The sequence below is a fragment of the Agelaius tricolor genome, unplaced genomic scaffold, assembly GCF_023055355.1.
Source record: "Agelaius tricolor isolate 1412-34295 unplaced genomic scaffold, bAgeTri1.0.p SCAF_27, whole genome shotgun sequence".
Classification (NCBI taxonomy): domain Eukaryota; kingdom Metazoa; phylum Chordata; class Aves; order Passeriformes; family Icteridae; genus Agelaius; species Agelaius tricolor.
This window is the reverse complement of record NW_027269287.1, coordinates 3623535-3649407: the sequence shown is the minus strand read 5'-3', so window position 1 is coordinate 3649407 and position 25873 is coordinate 3623535. Positions and strand designations below refer to the sequence as shown.

The following is a 25873-nucleotide window of genomic DNA, read 5'->3' as shown; positions in this document are numbered from 1 at the left end:
AGTGAATTTCTGTCTTGATGAGTAAATTAAGAATAGCCACATATGTTTCTGTTGATTTTATTTTATATTAAACATTTCTGTAAACTTACATTCTCTGGAATCTGAGCTCTTTCTGCTCTTGCAGCTTTTTCTTTTCTTTCTGCTCATTTCTAAGAACCAAGGGCATCTGCGTTCTAGTTTTCTGTGTGGGAGGGAAAACAATGGATAATGAGAAGGATTCTCTGGAATAGTTTTGCCCTCTAACTCTCAGGTTTACTAACTTGTTTTATTATAACTTGTTATAATAAAAAATAGAAAAGTTCTATTGCATAATATAATGCAATTATTTCTATAATTTCTATAATTTCTATTATTTCTATAATGCATTTATTTCTTCTTTTATTTATTTAGGAACAAATTTTGAAGATTTAAAAATAATATCTTAAAATCAAGATCTCATGACCTCAGTTACAGGGCCTGAACCAATACCCTTTAAAATCTGTGGAAGCTTTGAGCAGTGGGTCATCTTTTACAGTCTATGATTTTAACTGATTCAGATTTTTAGAGATTAATACTTTGTTTTAAGCATTCATTTTAAATTCAATCTTATTTATATGTGTAACAAAATACTTATAATAATTGTTTTCTTCTCTTGAGAAGGGATTCTTTGAAGTGAGAAGTATACATCATAGGTGTGGTCTTGGAAATCAATTAAGTTATTGCTGGGAAAAATCAACTAATTACAAGTGTTATTAGTCATAATAGTCTTTGGATGTTTGTTTATCAGAACATGCAATACATCATTGTGGAAGGAGTGTGAGTGAATTTTTAAGGCCACAAACTTACTGGAATTATGAGGATATATTCATCTTGTTACAAGGATAAAGCTTTTAAAATAATTACACTGAAATTTTAAGACTCATGTTACATGTCACTGTATGCCATGATACATAGTTAGCCAAACAACTGGGATGAAATTTTTTCAAGACACAGTCATTTCTACTTCTGAAAAATTTTAAGTTAGTGTGAGGCTTGATGACTGAATATGGCAGTATACATTCTTTAGCTGGCTGTAAAATGAAGGCAATTCTCCTCTGTCTTTTTGGAAGACACTGCAGGTAGACTGTGAAAATGGTGTACTCATTTTACAGCAGGCACTTTAGAATGCTTACACTCTCAGTTTCAGTTTGAAGATATATCTGTACTTTTCCAGGAGTTTTTAGTCTATCAGCTCTTGGATATTAATTATAGTATTTACATATTACTTTTATTGTACCTGCAGTATGTTAAATTTTTGATACGTTAAATTTTAAAAAAACATTGGAAACAACTTCATGATGCAAATAGTTTTGCTGCCCATACTACATTTCCATATGTTAATTTATCCTTTCTACTCTTAGGCCTACCATATCAGAAGAGGCACCCGTTCTTTGCTTTTCATTTATTCTACCCACGCATTGTCTTGGTCTATTCTTGTCTCATTGATCCTGGGGCTGAGATGTGATAAGAGAATTAGGAATCTCATCAACTTGAATCCTACTCCTGAGCAGACCTATTGACTTGAGCAAGGATTAATTGTATGCATCAGGACTGCAGGGTAAGTACCTTGCCTTAGGAACTATTTTGTTCACTGTTGGACACTAGATGTACAAGAGACAAATTAGCTTAACTGGGAATAGAAGCATTCAGCATTTGCCTAGATGGAAGCCAAAGTCCATTGACATAGTTTCTTACATGATAGATTACTCTTACTACATAGATTACTGCTTGGGTTAGCTCAGAATAACAACATCCTAATTTTGAGTAAAAGATCAATCTAGAAATGTTTGTATTTATATTTATATCCCTACTATCCCACTAACAGGTAAATCTCTGTTTAGAATGTATTTATTTTCATTGTTGATAGCATCTATAATGCTGTTTCCTTCAGGTTAATGCAGATGATGACAAGTTCTGAGATAATGAAAGCAAAAACAAAAAAACCCAAAACCAATGTAATGAATGGCTTTGAGTTCATCTTGTTATGCAGGAAAAGTTGCCTTAAAAACACTGATTGGAAGTAAATTTGAAAACATAGGAGCTATTTTACTTTATGTTTATATGTTTATATAGTGGAGATTTTACGTGAAACTACATGTATTGTTTTCTAAACAACCATGTTCAGTGAACCTATAAGGATGAGACTGTCAGAAAAGACAAAGGTGAAAAAGAAAGGAAAATACAGAGAATATATTTGCTAATGCTGAATCAGAATGGTGTGATGACACAATAATTTTGAAAAATATTTTAAGTTCTTTCAGGATAATATAAACCATCCTTTGAAGCTTTAAGTCTCTTTCTTATAATTCAGAATCCTATGCTCTATTCATAGCCAAAACCTATGAAGGTTTTGGCTATGATTATATTCAGAGGTACCTTGCTGAATACCTCCCTACTGAATTCTACAGTGCTCACAGACTTTAGAACAATGATGTCACAGCCTACCAAAACAGGCCTTTCTCAAACAAGAATATTTTACTTCTCTTTCCTTCTGCATTTCAACATTAAACCCTTCTATCTGTTTCATCCCTTTTGATACAGAATCATTTTTGTCCCTGTTTCCCTAGATGAACTTAGTAACACTGAATTTAATTCTCATTTATTTCCATTGTGTCTCTTTGTACTTCACAATATTCTACTGTTCCATACTAATCATTGCTTTGACTTTGCTTCTCAAGTTACTAGCTATGTGTGGTCCAGTCTCTTAACTGCTTAGTTCCTCTCCTCTAATTACTAAGGTTTGAATTTTCCAGTGTGAATTAGACAATCACAGAATGGCTCATGCTGGAAGGAAACTTAAAGATCATCTCATCCCAACACCTCTGCCATGGACAGGGACACCTTCCACTAGATCAGGCTGCTCAAAGCTCCATCCAGTTCGGCCTTGAACACCTCCAGAGATGGGGCATCCCCAGCTTCTCTGAGTGACCTGTTTCAGTGCCTCACAGTGAAGTAACTGACACAGTTAAAACCATAGAAACTCTAAATAGAATTATCCAAAGCCATCTGAGATTCTCAAATATGTCTAGGCAAATGCTAAAGTTTACTACTTGATTTATTCTTTTTATTTTCTGTACTGATTGTGGTCTGTGTTATTTTCCCTACTCTAAATTTCTTACACTGGGGTAGATGCCCCACATATAATTTACAATGTCATTAGAATGAGTAGTATAGGACAGTCTTGAGTTCCACAGAGAGCAGGCAAAAAGGGTTCATCACTGATTTACCTTTTACTTATCTCATTGAAATACATCTTATTGAAATACCTTCTAGTTTTGCCTTTTTCTCTTTACCAAGCTTCCACTAGAATTTTATTTGAATAATTTCTGAACACACATTTCTGAAGTACTGTAGAATACATTTCATGTCAAAGAATGCTTATGTCAAACATATATAAAATGTGCCATAAAAATGCCTGTATTAGCAGTGTTTCTCACTCTCTGCCTCAGCGGGAATGGATCCTATCTTCATTTGCTTAGTTTAACCTATGTATTTTCCTGAAAAAAACGGCCTTCTCAAAAATGTCTGCAAAATATCTAGAAAAAAGGAAGAAGCCAGCCATTTACAGGGACTGTAACAGTACCATATAGCCCTTTGTAAAATTATTAAAATCATGAACTCTATGTCTGAAAAGAATCAGATTCCAATCAAACGGAACTCAGTGGATATATGACAGTATCTACTTAGTTCTGAGAGTAGAGGACCCAAAGTAGAGGACACACAATAAAACATGGACTAGTGAACTCAATTTGCAACAGGTGTTCTGCTAGGACCCACTGATCAACCATTTTATGTCATGAACTATACTATTGTTGAGTGTGCCCATAAAATCTTAAAATCCTTGCTTGAAAAACAAAGAGGCGGGGAGTTGGGGCGCCTTCATGAGCTAAAGCCTTGTAGGTTCTCAATTTTTAAAATTTCTATGAGACGAAACAAACTGCATGTGAAAGGCAGTATCCTTTCAACACGAAGGCCCATCTAAAACCTCCTGTGATGGTAAAGGACCTACTGACAGCAGAATGAAAGGACCACTGGCCTTGTTGACATGGGGAAGAGGATATGCCTGCCTCTCGACAGGCCATCATGTGCAGTGGATTCCATCATGGTGTGTGTGGCCTTTTGTCACAGCATCCTGAATTAATGTATATATATAGTCACTATGTTATAAGCCTATGTTGCAGTTTTTGAAAAGTTGTAATATTTATTATTGTTTTCCCTGTTATTAATGTCTTAGGAGATGTTTAGGTTTTTCCTAGTACATTTTTCTTGCTTAATAAAAAATAAAAGATTTTATGGGGTTATATATTATTATGGGGTTATAATTATTAAAGTTGCTAAGGCTTATGCTCATCAGAAGGCCCCATGGGAAAGGCACAGCTGCAAGTTGGACAGTTGGAAGTCGCTTGAGAGGTGAGAGGCAGTTATGAGTGAGGAAAGAGTGAGCTAGAAGTGAGATCGTGATTGGCTGTATGAACACATGGACAGTTTATGAGCAAGAAGCTGATTAGATGATAGGACGCATGGACAGCAGCACTGCAGCTGAGGCAGCCAGTGGGTGCCTTCTTTCTGTTAAGTCTCAGTTTGGTTTCAGTCACGTCAGGTAGAGATTAAAGGCATAAAAAGAGTGTGATTTTTTTACAATAAAGGGATCTCCTTCTGATGCATAAGGGGGTCCATGTCACTTGTTCCTCACTGCTACCGTGGCACTTTTTTTTCCAGACCACAAAAAGATTGCAAACACCAGTCAGTATGTCTTTGGTTCTGATTCAGATGGAAGGTTACTGTCTAAACAACTAAAACTATCAAATATGCCATAAATCCACATATTTAGGAAACCCAAACCCCGGGTAATTAGATTTTGCATTATTTTTGACTTTTCTACAAGCAGAAATGGACACAATATGAATTGTTGAATAGATTTTGACCAATCTTCTGAAAAGAAGTAATAGTTATATTATTCTCTACAACATATTAAAGCTATCTCCCTGCAGACACCTCACTTTGGATTCAAAAAATGCTACTACAATTGCAGTCAGTCAAATGTTTTCAAGATTATTTTAACTCAGCACTAAGAATGCAGGTACCAGCAAAGTTGCAGTGAAATACAGATTAGCAATCATGGGCTGTATATAGACAGGTATTTCTGCTTTTTTAGAGAGAAGTGAAGTCAGTTGTTTGGTTTTTTTTTTAATTCTGCTAAATCATATGTAAAACTCATGTCCTGTAAAGCTCCTGTCTACTTATTAAGTAATTCTGCTTTTTGGTTAATTATTTTGAGCTTTTGCAACAGAAGACAATAATGTATTAACAAAGATAAACATTTATTTTAGATGTTGGAGATACTTAATTTCTGCAGCAGCATTTTTCATAATTACCTTCATTCAAAAATGTGCACTGCCATACACTACAACAGACTAGTAGGTAGCCTCTGTGCTGTAAATGGTCTATAAAACATTCCACCATGATTTTAACACAATTACTAAATAATTATGATTCTACACTTTACTACAATGGATGTTCATGTATTTATTATCATATAAGTAAAAACATATTTAAAAACAGAGAACAGAATTTGCTGTGCAGGACCTCTCTTTTCTACTGCATAAAATAATTTTCCTTAATCAAAAGCTCTGAAAATGTGTTTTAAAAATCATATAAACTTCCATTTCTGTTTACATTGTTGGACATCTTTTATTTCTGTTTTAGAGACCAAAGGAAAACCTCCTAAAGTATCAGCCGATACTACTGAGTATCAGCTGGATTAGCCTGTTCATGTCAGTGAGTTTGTCATTCTGATATTCAGAGGGTTATCTATGGAATTCATGCTTTGTCAGTACCAAAAATGACAGCAGGTATCAGAAATACCCTACAGATGTGATGCAACAATTGATAACGAAACTAGTAGAAATCTCACTATAACATACATTAACAATGACATCTATAGCAACCATAACAACCATTTCCAAAAATGAAATGGAGTTTCTATACTGAAAGAAATTACTGTCATGTAATACTACAATTCTTTCTCAATCATTCTCAAATAAATTTCCTTCTCAATTCTTTTTCAAATAAATTAATCCAATTTATTTGAGCTTCAGAATTCCTTGTCCCTCTTAACTGAAACCAGGTAAATTCAAAGTATTTGCTTATAATTGAAACTCAGCCCCCCAGAAAAACCCTGCAGAGTAATTGCACACTATAAAAATTTTACCTGAAAATGAGGTAGTTTTTTATTTTCAAAATGTCTGGGAGTATAAAATATAAATTACTGTTATAGATGAAAAAAAATATTCCATTGTTCATAGAATGCAATATGGGCAAAATCTGTCACCCTATCCTAACTTCTAGGATTTGATTTCTGGTGTCTGAAATGGGAACCGTATTTCCTGACCATGCAATTTCCAGGGTCACTTTCTCCACCTGAGCAATTCATACAAAGTAAGTAAGGAGCAATTTAGACTTAGAGTGACAAAAGAATTTGAGACGCTTATTTCATACACTCTTTTTTAGCTTTGACAGAAGTTTTGAGAAAATACCTACACTTCTTAGCTGAACATTAGAATGCTTCTCTCCTTGGAAAGAAATAGAGATGTACTTTACCAAAGCTAGACTAGTTTGCAGGATGATGAAATGGTAGGAGGAAAAAAATTACTATCCAGGTTTACTTAAGTGCTGAAAAATTATAATGTAAGCTTCTCCACTCAACAGGATCCTCTTCTCTCAACTCAACTCTCAATATTCCTTCTTGACTACTAATTCTGTAGTCTTATCATAGCACTCCTCATATTCCAGTGTGAAATGTTGGTTGCAGAAAGGCAATACTTCTAACAAATTTATACAAGTTCATACAAGTAGGCTTTAATTTTCAAAATTATATACCTAATAGTATATAATAACACTAAACTTATAGTACTTATATGCTAAAATAAGATAACCAATACAGATTTAGGAATCAAATATCCATCTTAAAAATCTATCACTTAGGAAAAAAGTCATATTTCTTTACTGTGAAAAAAATCTGCAGAATTTCTATTTAACAAAATTTATGATTAATTGTAACAATTAGTAGCTACAGAATACTAATTAAAACAGTCTAATTTACCAGAAAAAAGTTTATACTTACCATTGCCATAAGCCAATATTCATTTTCCTCAGATGCTTGCTGTTACGTACTGTGAACAGTTTGCTTTTCTAAGCTCATGAAGGATGGGTTGGCTGTCTTACTAAGGCTTAATAGGATAACAAGTTCAATTTTTTTTCTTTAGACTTACCCCCATAAGTACCATCAAACCCAGTCAGCAATGATATACAGTATATACATATCCTTCAAATCAATGAAGCAATAAAGGACTACCACTTATTTAACTCTTTACAGATAAAGCAGATAATAAAATAACAACTAAATTATCCAGCAGCTACAAAATGCCAGCTCCGTCTGAAAAGTCTTAATCAATCAGATTACCTAATTAAAATTAAAGATAAAAGAGGGAGCAATGTTCACAGCCTTGTTCCACTTCTTTTTCTATTTCTGTCTGCTAAGCTCAGAATCTGATTAGTATATTTAATTCCATGAAGCATCATGACTGGTCTACCTTTAATCAGCCTGTTAACATCCACCCATTTTTCCCTCACATCTTGCAGATTTCAACATAATCAGACTTCAATCAGTAATCAGTTAATTGGCAAGAACTGACTTGTCAATGCTCCTGTAGAAAACATAATGTTCAAATTATAGAATCAATACTGGAATGATTCTACTTTTCATGTGTTTACATACATCTAGAATGAAAAATGAGTTTAAAGAAGTATGTTTATTAGGACAAATGCAAAGTTTGTAAAAATATCATAATCAGTATTATACTTACATTAAATGTCATTACATTGCATGAGATTTCAGTTTCATTAGAAGTATCAGTTTTGGTTTGTGTTCAAAGACCTAATTATCTTTTCCTGCTTTATTAAGCTACTATTTCTATTATCTGTAAATTATTATAAAAACAGATAAAATACATAATATTTTCAAATTATATATTGCATAGAAGGTAGTTCTCTTTAGTACACAGGCAAACTGGGATAAAAGGCATCTCCAGAATTTTCTGCCTTGTACATTTGATATCATGAGTACTATTTATGGTCTGATATCATTGTACAAGAAAGGGAAAAAAGTGATAGATAATTACTCACAGCGTAGAAAAAACCCACTCTTTTTAGTAAGTAACACTATTCTCTTAATCTACTGCATTAACTTTGTGGCAAGAAACAGCCTGCTTTCAAAGCTGCTGCTGTCTTTTGAAGTTGAACTACTGAGATCTTCTGGAGGTGTTGCCCATACAATACTCCAGTCAGAACCACTACACTCTCTTCAACTGTTTCTAAATTTAATTTGGCACTTTCCTGAACTGCTGTAGTTGCCAGATAACCACAGCATTTGGCTCTTCAATTTGACATTTCCTGTGTAAACTGGAAACAGTAACTGTCCTTAAAATGTATAGGTAATTTTGAAATAAATTTAAACCCTGACCTGCAAATAGGGAAAGTTAAGCAATAAAATGCCAGGAAAAATCTTTCCTTAAATGGATTAAATTTATCTAACTAGCTTTCTTAGATTTGTCTTCTTCCCTGCAAATGGAATTCTTCTCTTGGTAAGGGAAAAAAGAAAAGAAAGCTTCAAAACCTTTTTCAAAAGCTTGGCTTAGATTTTGAATATCTATAAAGACTAAAAATCATTGACATACCTAAATTATTAAACCTGAAAGATCATTAAAAGATTACTCTCAAAATCAGAGATTATTTAAGTGTTGTTCCTTTTATCATATTTTTCTGGTTGTCTTCATACATAAAAGTGTACATTTTTGATTTACTTATTAGCATTGTAACTGCACATATATACTGGTATACAGATCCTCAAAAAAAAAATTAGGCAGATTATTAACATCAGTTTTAATTAGGGATACTGTGTTTGGAGTTTCACTTTTAGAAGCACATCTCTATAGCCACTCACCATAATTTTCTACAAAAAAACTATTCCAATAGTTTTAAAAGTATTCCTATGGGTCTTAGTCATGTACATTTAGCTACCTCAAAGCCACAAACTACTTATTTTTATGCTACCTATATTTGCTCTACACTTTATCCTTCTTCTTCCATCTGGCTCCTCACTCCCTTGTTCATCTCTCCAAATGTAATCACCACAGCAGTAGTTGAAACTTCCTTTCACTGCTCAGCTTCCACCACTTTTTGCATACTTTCCAATATACTTTCCAACATACTTTCTTTTACTCTATGAGCAACCTGCAACTGATAATTGCCATTGGTACCATACAGTCTTGCTGGTACATGTGCCCTACGACATCTTTCCATAACTCGCTTTCTCTGTAAAAGCAATTTTTAAGGGAAGGACTGTATTGTTTCCTTCTCCTTGCCAGACAAGAAATAGCCTGTATTTATTTTTACATATGGCTAAAACAAGGAAGAGAATGAAGCAACATAACATGTCAAATACTCCAAATCTGTCAGGAAGGCTTCTTGCTTTAAAGTTTCTTAGGTACTGCCTTACAAAAAAACCCATGAAAACTGCTGAGCATAGTGTGACATGGATGGAGAAAACAAAGTACAATCAGAATTTGTACAACAGTTTTACTGATTCCAGGTTCCTGAGAATTCTGGAAAAAAATGTGACACCATTCACTGTTAAAAACAAATTACTCCAAATAAACAAATCACAAAATAATAAGTTTACATTTGTCACTACAACTTCTTCAGGTCATTTGCATTTCTTTTGATATCACTGCAATGACTGCAGAATGACAGAGTACTATTACACAATGAAATAAATATTAAACCAGTATACTTCTCTTTTTAGAACATCAACACGATCTTAAATAACTTGATAAATTAAGGCACAAATCTGAACTGTAGCATTAAAACCACATAAATACATATTTTAATTAACATATCCCTGCAGTCTTATAGCTGCAGTTAATATACTTCTTTCAAATATAAGATTCTTAATAGCAGTAACAATCTTGGCATCTCTATTTCCATAATGAACTTTGTGCATATTTTGAGATACGTCTTGTTCCTCCTTCTCCATTATTCTGTAATTTCATTTCTAATTATCAGAGAATGAAATGACTCACTGCCTAGCATCAATAAGTACATTATTATCTTATGAAAACACTAATACTTAGGCATTCAGGGATGGTTCTCCAACACCTTTTTCAAAAACAAAGTATTGTGTTATACCTTTAAATTCAGGCTGACATACAATTAGATAAGTGCAGGCCAAGTCAGAATGTACGAGTAAATGCTCTGCTTTGAGCATTAACATAAATTATTAAAGTAAAAGATACGAAGTACCACATAGCTACATATGCTTTCACTAGTTACATAGTTTCACTAGTTACATATGCTACTGACTTTAAAATAACCACACTTGGTAAGGCTTTCAGCACTGAATGTAGATTTTTGCGACAGGTCAAATTTAAAAAATGGAGATAAGCAAAAATGAGAAAGAAACAATTAAGGCCAAAGAGGAGATGTAAGTAGAGAATTCAAAGAGCAGGCAAGGTCAGACAGCCCTCTTTGTAATGCTGTGAATCCTTCCAGTGGGGGAAGACCAAATCAAACATAAAAAGTGTAAAGAAAAAGGCATAATAATTTCATTCTAGAACAAGAAACACAGCCTGTACTCAACAAGGTACCAATTCTACTTATTTGGTGCTTGCTTGCTTGAGATAATTATTGGGTTTTGTCCAAATCTAATTCAGGTCTGAAAACACCTACAAAGATTGCATGGTTTAGCTCTGGAACCAACGTAAAGGCTCAGAAAATCACTTGGTTACACATTCACTAGACAAAAAGTTCTAATTTGTTCCTAATTAAGCATTCAGTAGAAGAAGTAACTTAAAGAAATCAATTATTTGAACTAAAGATTAGCATTCATTCCAATCCAATGTTTCATCAACTGGTGTGCAATAGCTCGACTTGGTGGTACAAAGAAAGAACGCTGGTTTCCTTTAATGAGAACTTCCACGACCTGCAATAAAAGCAGACTTTTTAACTTTAGAAGATAGCATTATAAACTATACAGAATCTAACATTGTATTAATACAGAAATTATCTTCCTATAATGATCCATCAGTCTGCTACTGCTATACCTATTAAAGAGCTACTAAGAGATTCTCCAAGGTAAATGCAGAGAAAGTCCAACATTGTGTGAATTATGACATTTTTGAGCCTAATGTGCTCCAAAGGATACCTTCTTCCTAACAGAACTGTGGAGACCACTAATATATTATTTAAGGTTTCTGCGAAACTTTTTTATGGCAAGGACCACCAGATGGTGCTCTACACTGTGACAAAAATATTTTTTTTAATGTTTACATGTAGTGCCACAGAGATGTGTTTTCTTGGTCATCTGAAGAAGTTGCAAGTAACATGTGAATTCACTTTCATCACATTTTTGAAGCTTATTTCCAGCTGTATGCCAATCTGCATGCAACTAGTTGTATTCAGAACTGATATTCCTTTAAAATAATGCTCCCAGTGTTAACAGAAACACACTGAGATTGTAGGTGATTAACTTTGCCTTCAAGGTGACTTGCAGTCAAAATGCTTTGAACAGCTAGGCAGATGTCCAGTGTTATTAAAAGCTTAGCTTCTAAGTTGTCTATAGGAAAACCTGTGAAAACTAAGTTGTGCAAGCAACCTTTCCTTCTACTCATGAACCGAAATATTTCTGTGAAAGTCTTTTCTGCCTCACTTTTATTTGACTGTATTTTAACTACTGATGGAAGCTAAATGTAGGATTTCTTATTAATGCACAGTAAGCTGCATTTAATAACAGAGTATTAAAATAGTACTGCATGAAAAAAAAAGATATTAAATCTAATTAATTCCCAGAGTCCTTACTTTAACTTCCACCCTCACAGCATATCTGGTAGCATGCCTGGTTTGAGAAACTGTAATGAATAATGCTATTAAATACTACTACTGCATGAAAAGCACAGGCTTGCTAAGGACACAGGTTAAAATAACTTGACTATCTCACAGAAGGGAAAGGTGAAGAGCAAACTGGCAAAAACCTCATAAAATGAACATGAAAGTAGCTCAGACATTACTGTGAATACCTATCTTTTTCTGGTTGTGTCTAACCTACACCGACATTATATTGCCTCTCAACCCTCCAACTATGTTTTACCAACCTAGTCACAAAACAACTAATAATACCCCTAGACAGAAAAGGACACAAATGAGCCCTAATTTTAACATCCCTCATAATCTTCTTTCCTACTCATTAATCTTCTAGGCCTATTGCCTTACACATGTACCCCAACCACCCAATTATCTATAAACTTAGCCCTAGCTTTCCCCCTATGACTAGCCACCCTCCTAACAGGACTGCAAAACCAACCCTCTGCCTCACTAGGCCACCTCCTGCTAGAAGGCACCCCTACTCCACTAATCCCAGCCCTAAGGCACCCCTACTCCACTAATCTGAGCTCTGCTGTATGATAAAATGAAGAGTACACATGCTTATTTGACTTGCTGAAAAAGCAAGTGTCTGTTGTATGCCAGAACCAATACAGTCACAGACTAATCAATAGAAGAAGAAAATGAAATTGAACTTCACCTGTTCTCTAGTGAACCAGCGGGCATCCTCTATTTCATTCTTGTCAACTCTAATTTCTGTGGACACTGCAACAGCTAAGCAGCCAATCATGAGGGAAGAAGGCATTGGCCACGGCTGACAAGATATGTACTGAACATGGGCAACTTTGACTCCAGTCTCTTCCTCTACTTCTCTTCGAACAGCATTTTCTATGGTTTCACCTTATCAAAAAGGGCAAAGAACAAGCAGCTCATGAAAATACTCCAAGCAATGATCACATGCTGTGCTTTGAACTGACTCAAAAGATTTGGAACTGCCCAAGGCAATTATCTATAAAGATCTAGTTCACAGATCAGGGCAAAGACCTCAGCACAAGACACAAAAGTCCAATAAGGTAAAACAGCCAAAAAAGCAAAATGGAACTTTGAAAATAAAGTGTAGTAATTTCTCCACAATAATATTTATTTTCTGAATTGATAATTCCTTATGCACATAAAGCATTATCACTATATCTAAAATGTCAAAAATTGAGTAGAAAATACATAATTCCTATAATTATTCTTGAAACATTCATTTGTAACTAGCACTGTGTTAATTTCTGGATTTTCAGTATGATTGCAACAGCATGTACTACAACTTGAAAAATCAGTATTTAGAATTACAATAGTAAGAAAACAGAGATTTAGAATACTTGCTAACATTTCTGTGTTGTATTATTCCCTTTGCCTGACTCATTCTTCATTCTCTTAATACATGCAGACAATACTGTAAATTGAAACTGCAATGGAAAGCTCTGCTTCCATATCCATAGAAAACTGTAGATGCATGTGTGCGGAATGCTGATGGTCACTAGCCTACATAGGCGCACATGCACTGTGCTGTAACCGCTGCTTACAGGTTCATTAAAGGAATCATGTCCATCCATCAGAAATAAATATCTTGACTTCTTTCAAATGATACCTGAATAAACTTGTCCATGCTGTCACTGTATGTCAACCTGCACATGTTTACTGAATATATTTATTCACTATAATTTCACTGGTGATAAAGATCTATTCACAATACAGAATATTTTGCAAGTTGATCTGCAGGTACTTATAATTGTAACTAATTTCAACTATTATTGCTTGACATAGCTATTGAAAAATCTCTTTATCTTTCTTTCAGAATTATGGAATGTCTACTTATCTTCCACAGAATCAATCAGGCCCTAAACATGTAAGTATATGCTTAACTTCATGTTAGCTTTAACTTAGACTTTAACACTTACTTTTCCTATGCTAAAATCCTTTGCCTAAAGTATCACCGGCCAAGGTGACATGTTTTAAAATAATTTTTTTTTTATTTTAAGTAGTGATTTAAGACTACATGATTTGAAAACTGTTCAGTATTTTTATTTACTCAAGTTGCTCTTTGCTTTTTTTTAAATAAATCAACAGCTGCAAAGTACAGAATGGGTATATTCATTGTAACAACTCATCTATCAGGAAGCAAAAAAACTTCAATTTGAGATAACACAAATTATAGTTCTCTGTAATTGTAAAGGTATAATACTTTCATTGAGAAAATACATTTGATAAAGGAAAACAAAATTACTCACCAGGTTCTACAAATCCGGCAAGGCAGGTAAACATTCCGGGGGGAAATCTCCTCTGCCTACCTAAAAGGCAATGGTTGCCATCTGGATGGATGACTTGCATTATCACAACAGGATCTGGAAAGGACATGAAATTAATATATTTCAACATTTGAGAGACTTAATGCAGTAAAAACTTCTAGTCTATTCCATACTAATGCATATAAGGGCAAAAATTATATTGAAATCATAACCAGAGTAAGCTGTTATTTCATTTCACTTTGGGGTTACCCTCCATGCAAGATACCTCTTTATATGGTTGTGCAACATACATGCTTAATAGAAGCAGCTAACTAACCAAGGCTTGAAATGCAGGACAGAAATTACCTGTAACCAAAGGACACAATTTGCTAAGAGTCAGTACTAATCAGCAATACTAACCTGTGCATCCAGCATATACCAACAGTTTCTGCAACAAACTCGTTTATCATCGTCTCTTCACCACAGAGGTCTGAGGAATGTCTTTTTGACTAAACACCAAATAACTAGACACTTTGCTGACAACATAAATACTGACTAAATACTGACTACTTTCCACCTTTGATTTCATTTACTCTTTGCTATCGGTTTCTCATATGATGTTGCACTTTGACAAATTTTCTCACTTCTGGTCATTGTATCTTTTTCTTTCCAACTAGTAAAACTTTAAAATATTACTAACATAATATTTTCTCCTATTGGTCTAAGCAGCCCTATCAACTTGTGATCTTTTCCCCTTTTTACTGTCATCTAGTTTTAAGAAAAAAAGTAAAATGTGACCCTTTATACTGCCAATTCTCATTTATACTCTTGTAACTTCTAACTGATATTAGTTGTTGAAATAAGGTTTGCATTTTCACAGCAATTCTGTATCACAGACTACTGAAAGAAAGAGAATCCTACTTAATCCTAAACAGAGCTGAGACACACACAGCCTGTGGAGAAACAAGTATGGAAGACCTAGAACAGAAGTAAGCAGCTGAAATAACTAGAAATAAATTGATATACATGCATAGCAATTTACAAGCAAATGATTTAAAAGCAAGCCACTTCTCAGTGAATATTCTTACCAACTCTTGGATATGATGTGTTATGAACTCCTTGGAGACTGGGACAACCTTCTTTTAAGCAAGTTTTCTTGTAACCCCCTTCTTCAATCTTGGTTGCACTCCCACATGTTGGACAGAATCGGTAACGCTGGTGCCATGCTAAAACAGATCTCGCCTGGGCTATTACTCCTTTAAAACAATACATTGAGAGTGCACAAAATCAAATACTAATTCATGTTAAGGTTTTTTAAAAAAAATCAAATACTGAGTTTTAACACAAAAAATCAGAGTGTGGTTTGAATCATAATTATGGCTACAGGAGAAGTTGAGCAAAATGAGTTATGCAGACCTTTTTCTTTGCAGCACAGCAAACACAATAGAACATAGTATTAAAGAGCTACAGGGCAATTTACACATATTCAGGAACAAATTCATCCAGATCAATATACCCTGTTTCTCACAGAAGTCTCTTTGTGTAGGCAAACTGCCAAAATTACATGTATCAAGTCTTCTTCAGATGACCATTTTAGGGCTACAACAAGTATTGACATAATAATGCATTGTTCCATTTAAACTTAAGGTTCAAGTTGAGCTTTTCTTTATCCTTATGTAAAAACATAACTGTTACAATAGCAGTCATTAACAACATTTATTGTTAATGTCCCTACTAACACAAATTCACTTTGGTATCCTAAATTTTCAACACTTTCTTGTCAAATGAGTATCCAACACACTGTTATGAAGGACTTAGGTTCTCATTTCCTGTAATTAATAATTTCATAATTATTAATTTTAATTAACAATTTCATTACTGAAAACTCAGTAATGACAGCTTTTTTCCCTTTATGTTTACAATGTTCGCGCATTAATAGTTAAATAGTACCGTTTAAACCCCATGATGATCAATAGGTTTTACAGTCTAATACTGTCATTGCAGAAATTAGTCCTTTGCAAATGCAAATGTTCTTACATACAAAATTCTTCACAAAACTACCAGGCTTTTAAAATCAAAATATTTCTAAAACCACTGAAAACACAATTTCTTTGCAGTGTTTTGTCTTTTCTTTGAATTAATACCTCAGGAAATACCAAAAGGAATCTTTCTGATTATGCATCTTGTACTTGCTGCATTTTATGCACCTTACCAGCTTCTTTTTCAGGTAACTGCAGTAGCGCTGGCATCGGTGGGTGAAGAAAGTAACAGTCCTCATGCTTCTGTTTAAATTTTTCAGCAGAAGCAGAATCTATGCTAAGAGCAAACCAAGCAACTAACCCATCTTCATCTTCTTGCTGAACTCTTCCACTGCAAGCAGCCATCAGGTTCATATCAAACTGAAGGTCCACTCCAAGAAAAATCAAGGTACATTCTTCAGTTTGGTTCATGCACAGTTCCACATCCTTGTGGCACAACCTGCAAAGCTTTACTTCTGGTTGCTGCGAGCTCTCTCTTCCCCCACCCAAAGTAACCAAGGGACTTAGATTTGAGAAGAGGATGTACACTGTAGCTGGATGGCTTTGTTTTTTACTTAGCCACTTAGAATCTGTTCTTTTATCACTCCTTCTGTCCAGAAGTGTCATGCCAAAATAATTTTCATATTCTTTCACATCATTTGACAAACAACTAGGTTTCTGATCACCTTTCACATTAGCCAACAAATTAGCTATGTGCTTGTACCCCCAAAATTTAGCAATGTCCAGAGCTGTCTGCCTTGATTTATTAACGATGGATCTGTCACACCTGAATAAACAGAAAAGAGCTGAGGTTACCAGAATAAATATGTTTAGGAAGGGTCCTGTTGCTGTATTATTCTTACAGCATACATATCTGACACTATTAAGGTACAAGAACTTCTAGACACTCTGTCAATACTGGGATAATCTTTAGGCAAAATGTTTAGCATCATGGTAATAAAATATAATTTACTTCTTCCTTTGCCAAGGCTGTATTTCACATTTTTGTTGATCCCTTCTTGTTGATCCTCTCCAGATTATCATTCACCAAAATTCATGAAGTAGTACAAAGGCAATGAATTTATTAAAATTCCACATACTGTATCATTAAAAAAAAGGCTCAAAACCAGAGCTTTAAAAGTCAGGCTATAGGTCTGCTCCTCATAATCAGTAATCAAAAGGGGAAAAAAAAAGAAAAAAAAAGAAGCCTAACAAGCCTTACCTTCTAGAAGCTACTGGAAGCAGCAACAAAACATTTACAATAAAATATTTTATTGAGGTTAATTGGCTTGTTCAGCCTGGAAAAAAGAAGACTGAGGACAGACCTTACTGGAGTGTCCAACATCCTCACAAGGGCAAGCAGAGGTGCAGATACTAATCTTTTCACTCTGATGACCAGTGACAGGACACAAAGCCGGACTTCAAGGAATGTTTAGACAACGCTCTCAAACATGGGCACATGGCGGGATTCTTGGGATGACCTGCACAGCTGCAGGAGTTGATCCTTGTGGTCCCTTCTAACTCAGGATATTGGATAATTTACCATAAAATTAGAATCAAGAATACACCCTCTCCTTAGTGACAGAAGCTGGTTCCTGTAGGGATTTTTAGTTACCCAGATGTCTGTAAAGTGAAACAGGTAAGGGATATGTTGCCTCATCACATACATTTAAATACTAAAACCAAAAAGAAACCCAAACTTTAAATAGGTTGAGGCTGACTGGGAGGTTAAAATAATACAATTTAATTATTTGCTAATCTTAAATTGGTAAGTAAAACAGAAATGTCACTGTAAATTACAAATTATGTAATAAATACTAGACTCATCAGTTTTTAATACCAGAAGATGCCAGTATTATTAATGTTGCTGATACACAGTTAACTGTACCACAGGCAAGACCATTTTGAGATTTTATATTAAACTCAGTAGTTTTTGAGGGAATTTGAGTATACTGTTTAGAAAACTACTCAAAACTTAAATTACAAGTTTTTGCTGCTAAAGCAACTCTTCGCATGACCAGTAACAGGACTTACGGGAATGAAATTAATCTCTCTCAGGAGAGTATTAGGTTGGCTATCAGGAAAATGTTCTTTATCCAGAGGGTAGCTGGGCACTAGAAGAGGCTCCCCATGGCAGTGCTCACAGGACCATGGCTGACAGAGCTCAAGAAGTGTTTCGACAAAGCTCTCAGGCACACGGTGTGATCCTTAGAGACAGTGCTATGCAGGACTATGAGTTGGATTTAATCCTTGTGGGTCTCTTTCAACTTAGAACATTCTATGATGCTACAGTTCTGTGACAAAAATGCAACTGACTAGATTTCTAGAATTATTGTCTGTAATGTTATGAAATATTTTCTTCATAGACATTCATGTTTGTATAGCCAGCAACTATAATTGTCAAAATAATTATTCTAAGCATTAACTAAAAGAAGAGCAATGAGGGTACAGCATCATTTCATGAACTTATTCAATTGCCTAACAGAGCAACCACGAAAAGGACATTTAAAAGTGATATTCACCTTTTATTTTATTAAGAAAAGCTTAAGATAAAAAACCTGATAATCCTATTTACAAACTGATAAATTTCCCAGCATCACAAAAGATTCCTCAATACCCAAAATCTTGCACTAAGATACTCTCTACATACTGGAATGTACCGATTATAGTAGAAACCAGTGGTTCATCTAATGCCCCACTCTGAGCCCCAGCAGAGGCTACAGGCCTTGGCTATGACTGAAAAAAAATCAAGAGTGGGTGGGATGATTACTGGAGGATGTGGAATGCTATGCCTGAAGTTAGTCATTAACTACAGAATGAAGTAAACTTCCTTTTTTCTGTAAGTAGGAGTTCAGAACGGAACAGCCTGGGCTTGATTAATGTTAAACTCAGTTAAATGCATTTGATTTTAACTTAGTTTTAAAGCATTTTCCATTTGGAGTAATTTTGGAAAAGGTGAGTCTGTGATGTCCTACTGAAGAGTCAGCAAACATTCTACACTAACAAAGATTCAAGTGGCTTACAAATCAAGTTTAGAGAAAAAATTTAAGTGGAACGATTGAAATTGATAAGTTGAAATTAGGGTGCAAACTCTGTTCTATTCTGTTGGCCTCTGTGAAAAGTGACAACATATCCTTGAATATCAAAGGAGTAACTTTAGAGATGCTTATAAGTTTTAGACTTTCTTAGCAAAAATAAAAAGCATGATGCAATAGCAGAACCCAGTTATAAAATGACACAGAATAAATTTTCCTGAGTTTTATCCCTGAAAATTCTGCCATTATCTGTCTGGTAAATTTACTTCTGAGACAAAACTGATAGGGGCGAAAAGGGGGTGCAAAACAGAGCTCTTGAATAGGTTCTACTAAACAGCTTACCCCTCTTGAAGAAGAACCCGCACAACCTCAAGGTGTCCATTTCTAGCACCGTACATGAGGGCTGTCCAGCCATTCCCTGTGGCTGCATTGACCAGTGATGGTGAGCGCCTGAGCAGCACTTTCAGCCCGGCTGTGTCACCAGCAGCAGCAAAGTCATGCAGCTGAGAAACCATGTCCTGATGCAGGTTCTTTTCAAAGTCAGTCATTGTGCCTTCTAAGATTAAAAAAAAGAAAATAAAAGTGCCAGAGAGCATACCTCCCACTACTAAGACGATTTAAGCAAAAGATTGAACTTTAATCCTGTACAGAAAATCAGTATTATTACCAAAAATACAGATACAAGAAATTCTTATGATTGGTGTGATATTATTATTTCAAATCTTCGTCCCACCCATCTCCAAACATTGTGAAACTTTACCTTAACAATCAAAACCAGTTTTAAAGAGGATTGAGGACCAGAAGATTTCACTGTGGAAACGAAGATTCTGAGTGTGAAAACAATACATCAAGGTTTCTAAACCAAAAGCACACAGGCACATAGATACAGAGAGATAGACAGACAGACACACGCACACATGCACGCACGCACACGCACACGCACACACAGACACTGCTGCCGTGACCGCTGCGCAACGCATCGACAGCTTCTACTTCCTCAGGTCCCGCTCCACTCACTTCCTCAGGGCCGCGACCCGACCTCAACAGCGGGGCCACGTTACCGTGCGCAGCCTCCGCGGGCGGCCAGGCCCTGTGCCGCTCCCACCGCGCCCGGCAGCGCTGCGGAGGAAGGCCCACTCCAGTGCGAGCCCGAGAGAGACGGAGCAGGGCCGAAAGGGGCTGAGCGGAGCCGACCGCGATTGCCACGCCCGGCCTTTCAGGCGGGCGCCGGGCTTGAGACGCAGCGTGTTCCCGGAGGAAATTGCCAGGCGTTCCCCGAGCACCGCTGCTGGATGGGTTGGGTCGATACACAGGGTTAAAGGGCAAGCAGCCATTTTGTCCGCCGGGCAGCAGTGGTTATAAGGAAATGATCAGATTGATTTTTAGCATTGCTTTACCGCGCTAGCAGAAGGCAAAGGTGGGTGGCAAGAGAATGCGGAAGTAGTTGTGGAAAAGGTGCAGCTACTGACATGGCAGGGGAGAAGAGTTAGCGGCGAAATCGGAATGATGTAATCAGCCAGAGGTGTGTCCTGACTAGTCAGGAATATTCTACGAACACCAGAGGTTTATGTCCAAAAAGGGGAGTCCTTCAACTTTTTTTCGAATAAAGGGGGAGGCTCCACAGGGGCACATGGCCTCGGGATTTTTTCTCTTGAAATTTCAGAGGGCGCAGCCTCATTTTATTCCAAACTCTCAGCTATATGTGGCCCTCTTCCTTTCCCCATTGCTGAGGTACTAGGAAGGTACCACCTTAGGAACCACCTACCACGTATCCCCCCTTGAATCTACTGTCATTTTACCCCAAAGATCAGAATTTCAGGCTTGTGCAGACCCTTGTCTGTCCCAGGAGTGTGAAAAATGTATATTTTATAATTGCCTTTTTGCAAATATTAAAATGAATATTATATGTGTTGTGTTAGAAAGTAGTGCTGTATTAATTCTCTTCAGTAGTGTGTTAAGTATAGTTTTAGGTTATAGGAAATGTTAAAATAGAATCTATGTTATGTAGGATACTTTTTTTAAAGAAAGGACTCGTAGTGAGATAGCAGCCACAGGACACCTAAATCTTTCAGAGAAAAAGAATTTATTGCCCTCTTATCAGAAGAAACGAACTTCTTCCCGCCTCGAAGGCGCTGTTAGGATTCGGAGGAAGAAGTTGATGATGACCAGACAGAATCCTGTATTTGAATGGAATTTATGCATCATGTATGAAGTGTATGAATATGCAACAGGCTATTGTTTTTAAGGGTTAACAGGTGTCCTTTTTCGGGCTTGTGCTGTCCAGAAAAAGGTACCCAGATGTCCATAACTCTTTGTTTCTATTGTCTCATATTGTTCTAATTCAAATTGTCCAAATTATTATTACTCTAATTATACTACTATTTTTATAACCATTTTATTACTATTAAACTTAAAAAAAAAATTAGAAACAAGCGATTGACATTTTTCACAGGAGCCAAGCAGTCTGGGCTCTGCAACAAACCTGCTGCCCAAAGTTAGTAGAGAGACTGTGACCCATTTCAAAGATGCTAACACCCACACCTTCACCCATCAAATTGTATGTAAAGACATTAGCTTCCCTCTCACTAAGAAAAACCTTGGAAAATCGAGGCAATATTAGTCCTATAGAAATGAACATGGAACTGTTGTCCTAATGCATTTGCACCTGGAGGGTGCAGGGGAAAAAAAAGGTGTAGCTTTTGAAATGTCAGAATAAAAGTTTTGTACTGTACAGGGTAATCCTGCAAAACAGATTGCGGTTATTCCCATTGCCTAAAGTTGGAATGCAAAGGTTAATCTAAAACCAATTCTGACATGCAGAGAAAAGACTCCACAACCAACAAGGCTGAAAAGTAGGTATTTTATTCAGCGCACTGGACGCATGGAGGATCACTCCACCACAAACGTGTGCGTCCATTGTTGTCATTTACCTCACTTTTATACACAAAGATATTTCATATTCAAAATAATTATGAGAAGTCTATACATATTCATAACATTTCCCCAGAAAAGCAGGTTTTATTATAATGAGTCCTGGGAAGTAATTTCCATAGTCCCCACCTTTAGCTCCTTTTGATTGCTCCTGTGTAGTGCCTCCTGGTGGTCATGGGCTGGGGGCTTTAGGATGAAGTAAGCTTCTCTTCTTCATGCTGAACTTTTCATCTCTGTTCTTCATGCATGTTCCTTGGACCCTTGGCATTTCTCCAGACCACAAAGCCAGTTTAAGATGCTCCAGGAAACTAGTCCTTACTCTTACCAGGGACCAGTGCTTGTTTTTATCAGGAACTGTCCATAACAGGCCTTTCTAGCCCCTTTATCAATAGAACAGGCCTTCTTAGCCCCTTCATCAGTTCTTCCATCAGTATTACATTTTTGGTTTTCCCACTTGGATTTGTATTAAACATGAATAGCTAACTCATATGAATCTTTGTGAGATATTCACCATTGTATTCAAATAATAACATGATTGGTCATCAGCTTCTTTTTAAATGTGGCTCTCAGAAGCTCCATAAAGTTTCTGTTTTAGCAATAGAGTTTTAGCTGGAGATACATACATATATAAAAGTATGTATATATAGAGGTACATGTATATATCTACATAACCTATTACTCAAGAGCAGTGTCATTTGTGATTCAAGACTATTGCAGAAGTTTAGTAATGTATGAACAGGAATAAATAGTAAAAGGAAGAAGGTTTTTATGTCTTGCTGATGGTAGGATACACTCTCTGTGTCCTGATATCATGTCAGCAGTTCCCAAGGTCCATGATTTTAAGTACTTCTGGTGGAATTCATGTCATTTTCAAGTGCATCCTTGTGAAAACAACTTAGTACCCCTTGTTTAAAATACCAGTAACTATAATAAGTTCAATGTGACTTCAAAATTGTAACAGTGAGAAACAGGTCACTATTTGAAAATTTTTTATAAAAGTTTAATAAGAGATAAAAGGGACAATATCCACTGCTGGGGTGCTTGACAATCTGCCAAAAGTATACCATAAGGTTCAAACAATTTTCTTACATATGTTTCGTTACATTGGTTAAATGCTTATTAGTGAGGGTTATACATATTGAAACATTCCTGTGAGTTTACAAAAGAGTAGGAACTCTTTTGTTTGGTTTTAACCTTTGACATGCCATCCTGTAGATTAAATCAATATATTTTATTTCTTCTGGAGGGTCCATTCTATTGTTTTGACACTTCCTAATAACTGGAGAGTCAGCAGTAAATTTTTCTCTTAAGTGTCCTGGTCCTTGTCACTGTTGTAATTCAGATAAGATAGTCCACAACTGTGAGAAACAGCAAAGCTATTTCACACCAATATCTGAGATACTTACACCAATAAAAGCATTTTTACATTACATAACCTCTATTTTAGTATTGTGATAAGGCCTAAGATATATGTTTATCACACTACTATTTATGTAAGCTATATAGTGCATACATTAGATGACAGATTATATTGTACCAAAAAGCAGTTTAAAGGAATTACAAATTGTACCATATCAAAATCTTTGTGGTCAATAATAACTAGCAAAAGTCAATACATAGATGCAAAAGCCAATGCTATTTTGTCATTTAGAACAGTAACATACAAACTTGTGAGTTTGAAAATAATTTGTTTCTACTAACAGATGTAGTTACTTCACTGGATAAAAGGTTACAAATTCTTGTGAATATGTCAATCTCTATTTAATAATCACTGAGCTGAATTTTCTAAGGGCAATTTAATTCTATTTAGAATGGAAATATGTAATAGTAACTTGCTTTAAAAGCTGTTTTTAGCTTTGGTGTAGTCAAGAGCTAAGTAAAACTCACTGATGAGGTCAAAACAGTGCTAAATGTAGCTGTGCCATAGTTCTTGAATTTTATAGAAAATAAAGCCTGTACTGGCCAGTATTCATTCAACTTCACTGAATCTGTTAGCTCTTCAGTAGTGGAGAGCATGGTTGTAGAGGTGTAGTGCAAGGCTTCAGGAGTCCAAGATTGTCAGTATGAGAATAGAAATGAATGCAACATCACTAATTTACACTGATCCTGAAAGAAATGGCTCCATGTTGATAGTGACTAACGATAGTCTTTTCAAAATGCTTGCTGATTGCTGTGGACAGCAGTCAAGGAGTAGTATCTGAATGTCTTGATGCCCTATTCATTTGGTGCTGCAGCCTTTAGCTAAAAATTGCATGTGCTGTAAAGAGTGTACCTAAATGCCATCGGGAGCACTGCAGTGATTGGGAAAAATAAGTATTGGAGTGCCTGCAAGAAATGAGACAATTGTGCTTCTGTCTGGTCTGAGTTACCTTCTAAATCTCTTGGGATTTAGCTGAGGTGTATGTCTGAAAAAGACACCAATAACTCTCATTTAGGTTAATAGAATTATTAAAAATAATGTAAAATGTCATTATTTTTATATTTATATTGTCTAGATTCTTTAGAGCGAGAATCTGAATTGTACCCATTTTAGTGTAGGGGCTAGGTTACACACAAGAATTATCTATTTTTAATGCTTTTCAGTAAAACAGTAACAATATGACAAAAGGTTTGTTAGTTCTTCATTTGGGCTTGCATTTCATTCTTAACCTTTTAGTTCCACCCATGTTTCATGAAGGCTCTGTTCAGAGTTGATGTGCTAGGTAAAGTTTAAAAGAAGTTCTGATTTTAAGTTGTTCATTTGAAGTGAAAAAAGTGAGACACTGGATATGTGAAAGGACCGTGTTGTCAAATATTTTAGTTTATGTACATTGTGATTAGTGTATTGTAATAGACTATGCTTTTCGCACTTCTTAGTATCAAAATAAAATTTTGATTTGTTTTAAGGAGTCAAAGTTGTTATGAGGGAAGCAGAAATCAGTATTATCAGGCACTTAAGCATTCTGCAATAGTATGCTTTGAAGTTGTAAACAAGGACTTTGGGACAATACAACTAGTGCCTTTCCTAAGCATCTCTCTGATTAGTTTCCAAGCAGTCGTCCCTGGGAAACATTTGGGCAGATACTAAAGGGCCTGATCCAAAGCACCCATTGGTCTAAATATGAGTTTCTTGGTATTGAAGAGATGGAATCCTTTTGGTGGGAGTTTTTACTTTCTTGTAGGAAAGAGCTGTAATAAAGCTGTATGACAGTATTTATTATGAGAAAAATCCATTTACACATATCAGTTAATTTCAAAATACTGTTTTTAGTACTAACTCTGGACCTCAGCAGTCTAGAGAATAGGGAGAATAGGAATTCTTTCAACTTAAAATGCTTTCAGTCAACTGAGCAAGAAGTTTCTTACAGCTGTGGAAGGTACTGCAATACATGCTGTGTCTGACAGTCTGACAAGATAAAAGGCATGTAGAATCTGCCCAGAACATGTTCCTGAAAAGTAAATGGTTTGTCATATGATGGTTATGAAACAAATTTTCTCCAAGCAACTGATGTAGGGGTGAGAGGTGATGAGTGCTGAAGCTTAATGTTCCTGAATTAAATTTGTGGGGATGGTATGCACAATATGGAGAGCTGGAAGGCAGAAGCACAAACAGCTTACTTTTTCAGAAGGGACCACTGCTATGAAAGGTCCCAGCTGCTTCCTCTGTGAGACTGAATCCCTG

At 35.7% G+C, this 25873-nt stretch overlaps 2 protein-coding genes and 1 long non-coding RNA gene across 10 annotated transcripts in view; 1 reads left to right on the top strand and 2 right to left on the bottom strand.

Annotated features, from left to right (window-relative positions):
* Positions 1–7665, bottom strand: part of LOC139600510 (uncharacterized) — a 44266-nt gene extending 36601 nt beyond the window's left edge. For all 3 annotated transcript variants that reach the window (XR_011682587.1, XM_071448742.1, XM_071448743.1), the window contains exon 1: positions 90–7665. Coding sequence is in view for 2 of the 3 variants with exons in the window: in XM_071448742.1 (XP_071304843.1) it covers positions 90–147 (58 nt within the window). In the remaining variant the exon portion in view is untranslated. The remainder of the gene's footprint in view (positions 1–89) is intronic.
* Positions 7666–7810: 145 nt separating this feature from the next.
* Positions 7811–20537, bottom strand: NUDT12 (nudix hydrolase 12). Of its 6 annotated transcripts, XM_071448748.1 has the most exons (8): positions 20299–20537; positions 20042–20091; positions 19624–19837; positions 16441–17033; positions 15317–15484; positions 14232–14345; positions 12653–12852; positions 7811–11056 (listed from the first exon to the last, which is right to left on the bottom strand). In XM_071448748.1, exons 3-8 carry the CDS (start codon positions 19827–19829, stop codon positions 10946–10948), a joined length of 1392 nt encoding a protein of 463 aa, XP_071304849.1. In that variant the 5' UTR covers positions 19830–19837; positions 20042–20091; positions 20299–20537; the 3' UTR covers positions 7811–10945. The 6 variants fall into 6 exon arrangements, with proteins under 6 accessions (XP_071304849.1, XP_071304850.1, XP_071304847.1 ...); XM_071448749.1 differs by lacking the exon at positions 20042–20091 and having other exon boundaries at positions 20343–20537; XM_071448746.1 differs by lacking the exon at positions 20042–20091 and having other exon boundaries at positions 20299–20536.
* Positions 20538–20608: 71 nt separating this feature from the next.
* LOC139600512 (uncharacterized) lies at positions 20609–25097 on the top strand. Its single transcript, XR_011682588.1, has 2 exons — positions 20609–20698; positions 21290–25097. It is a non-coding gene; the product is annotated as an uncharacterized lncRNA (long non-coding RNA).
* The last annotated feature ends 776 nt before the right edge of the window (positions 25098–25873 follow it).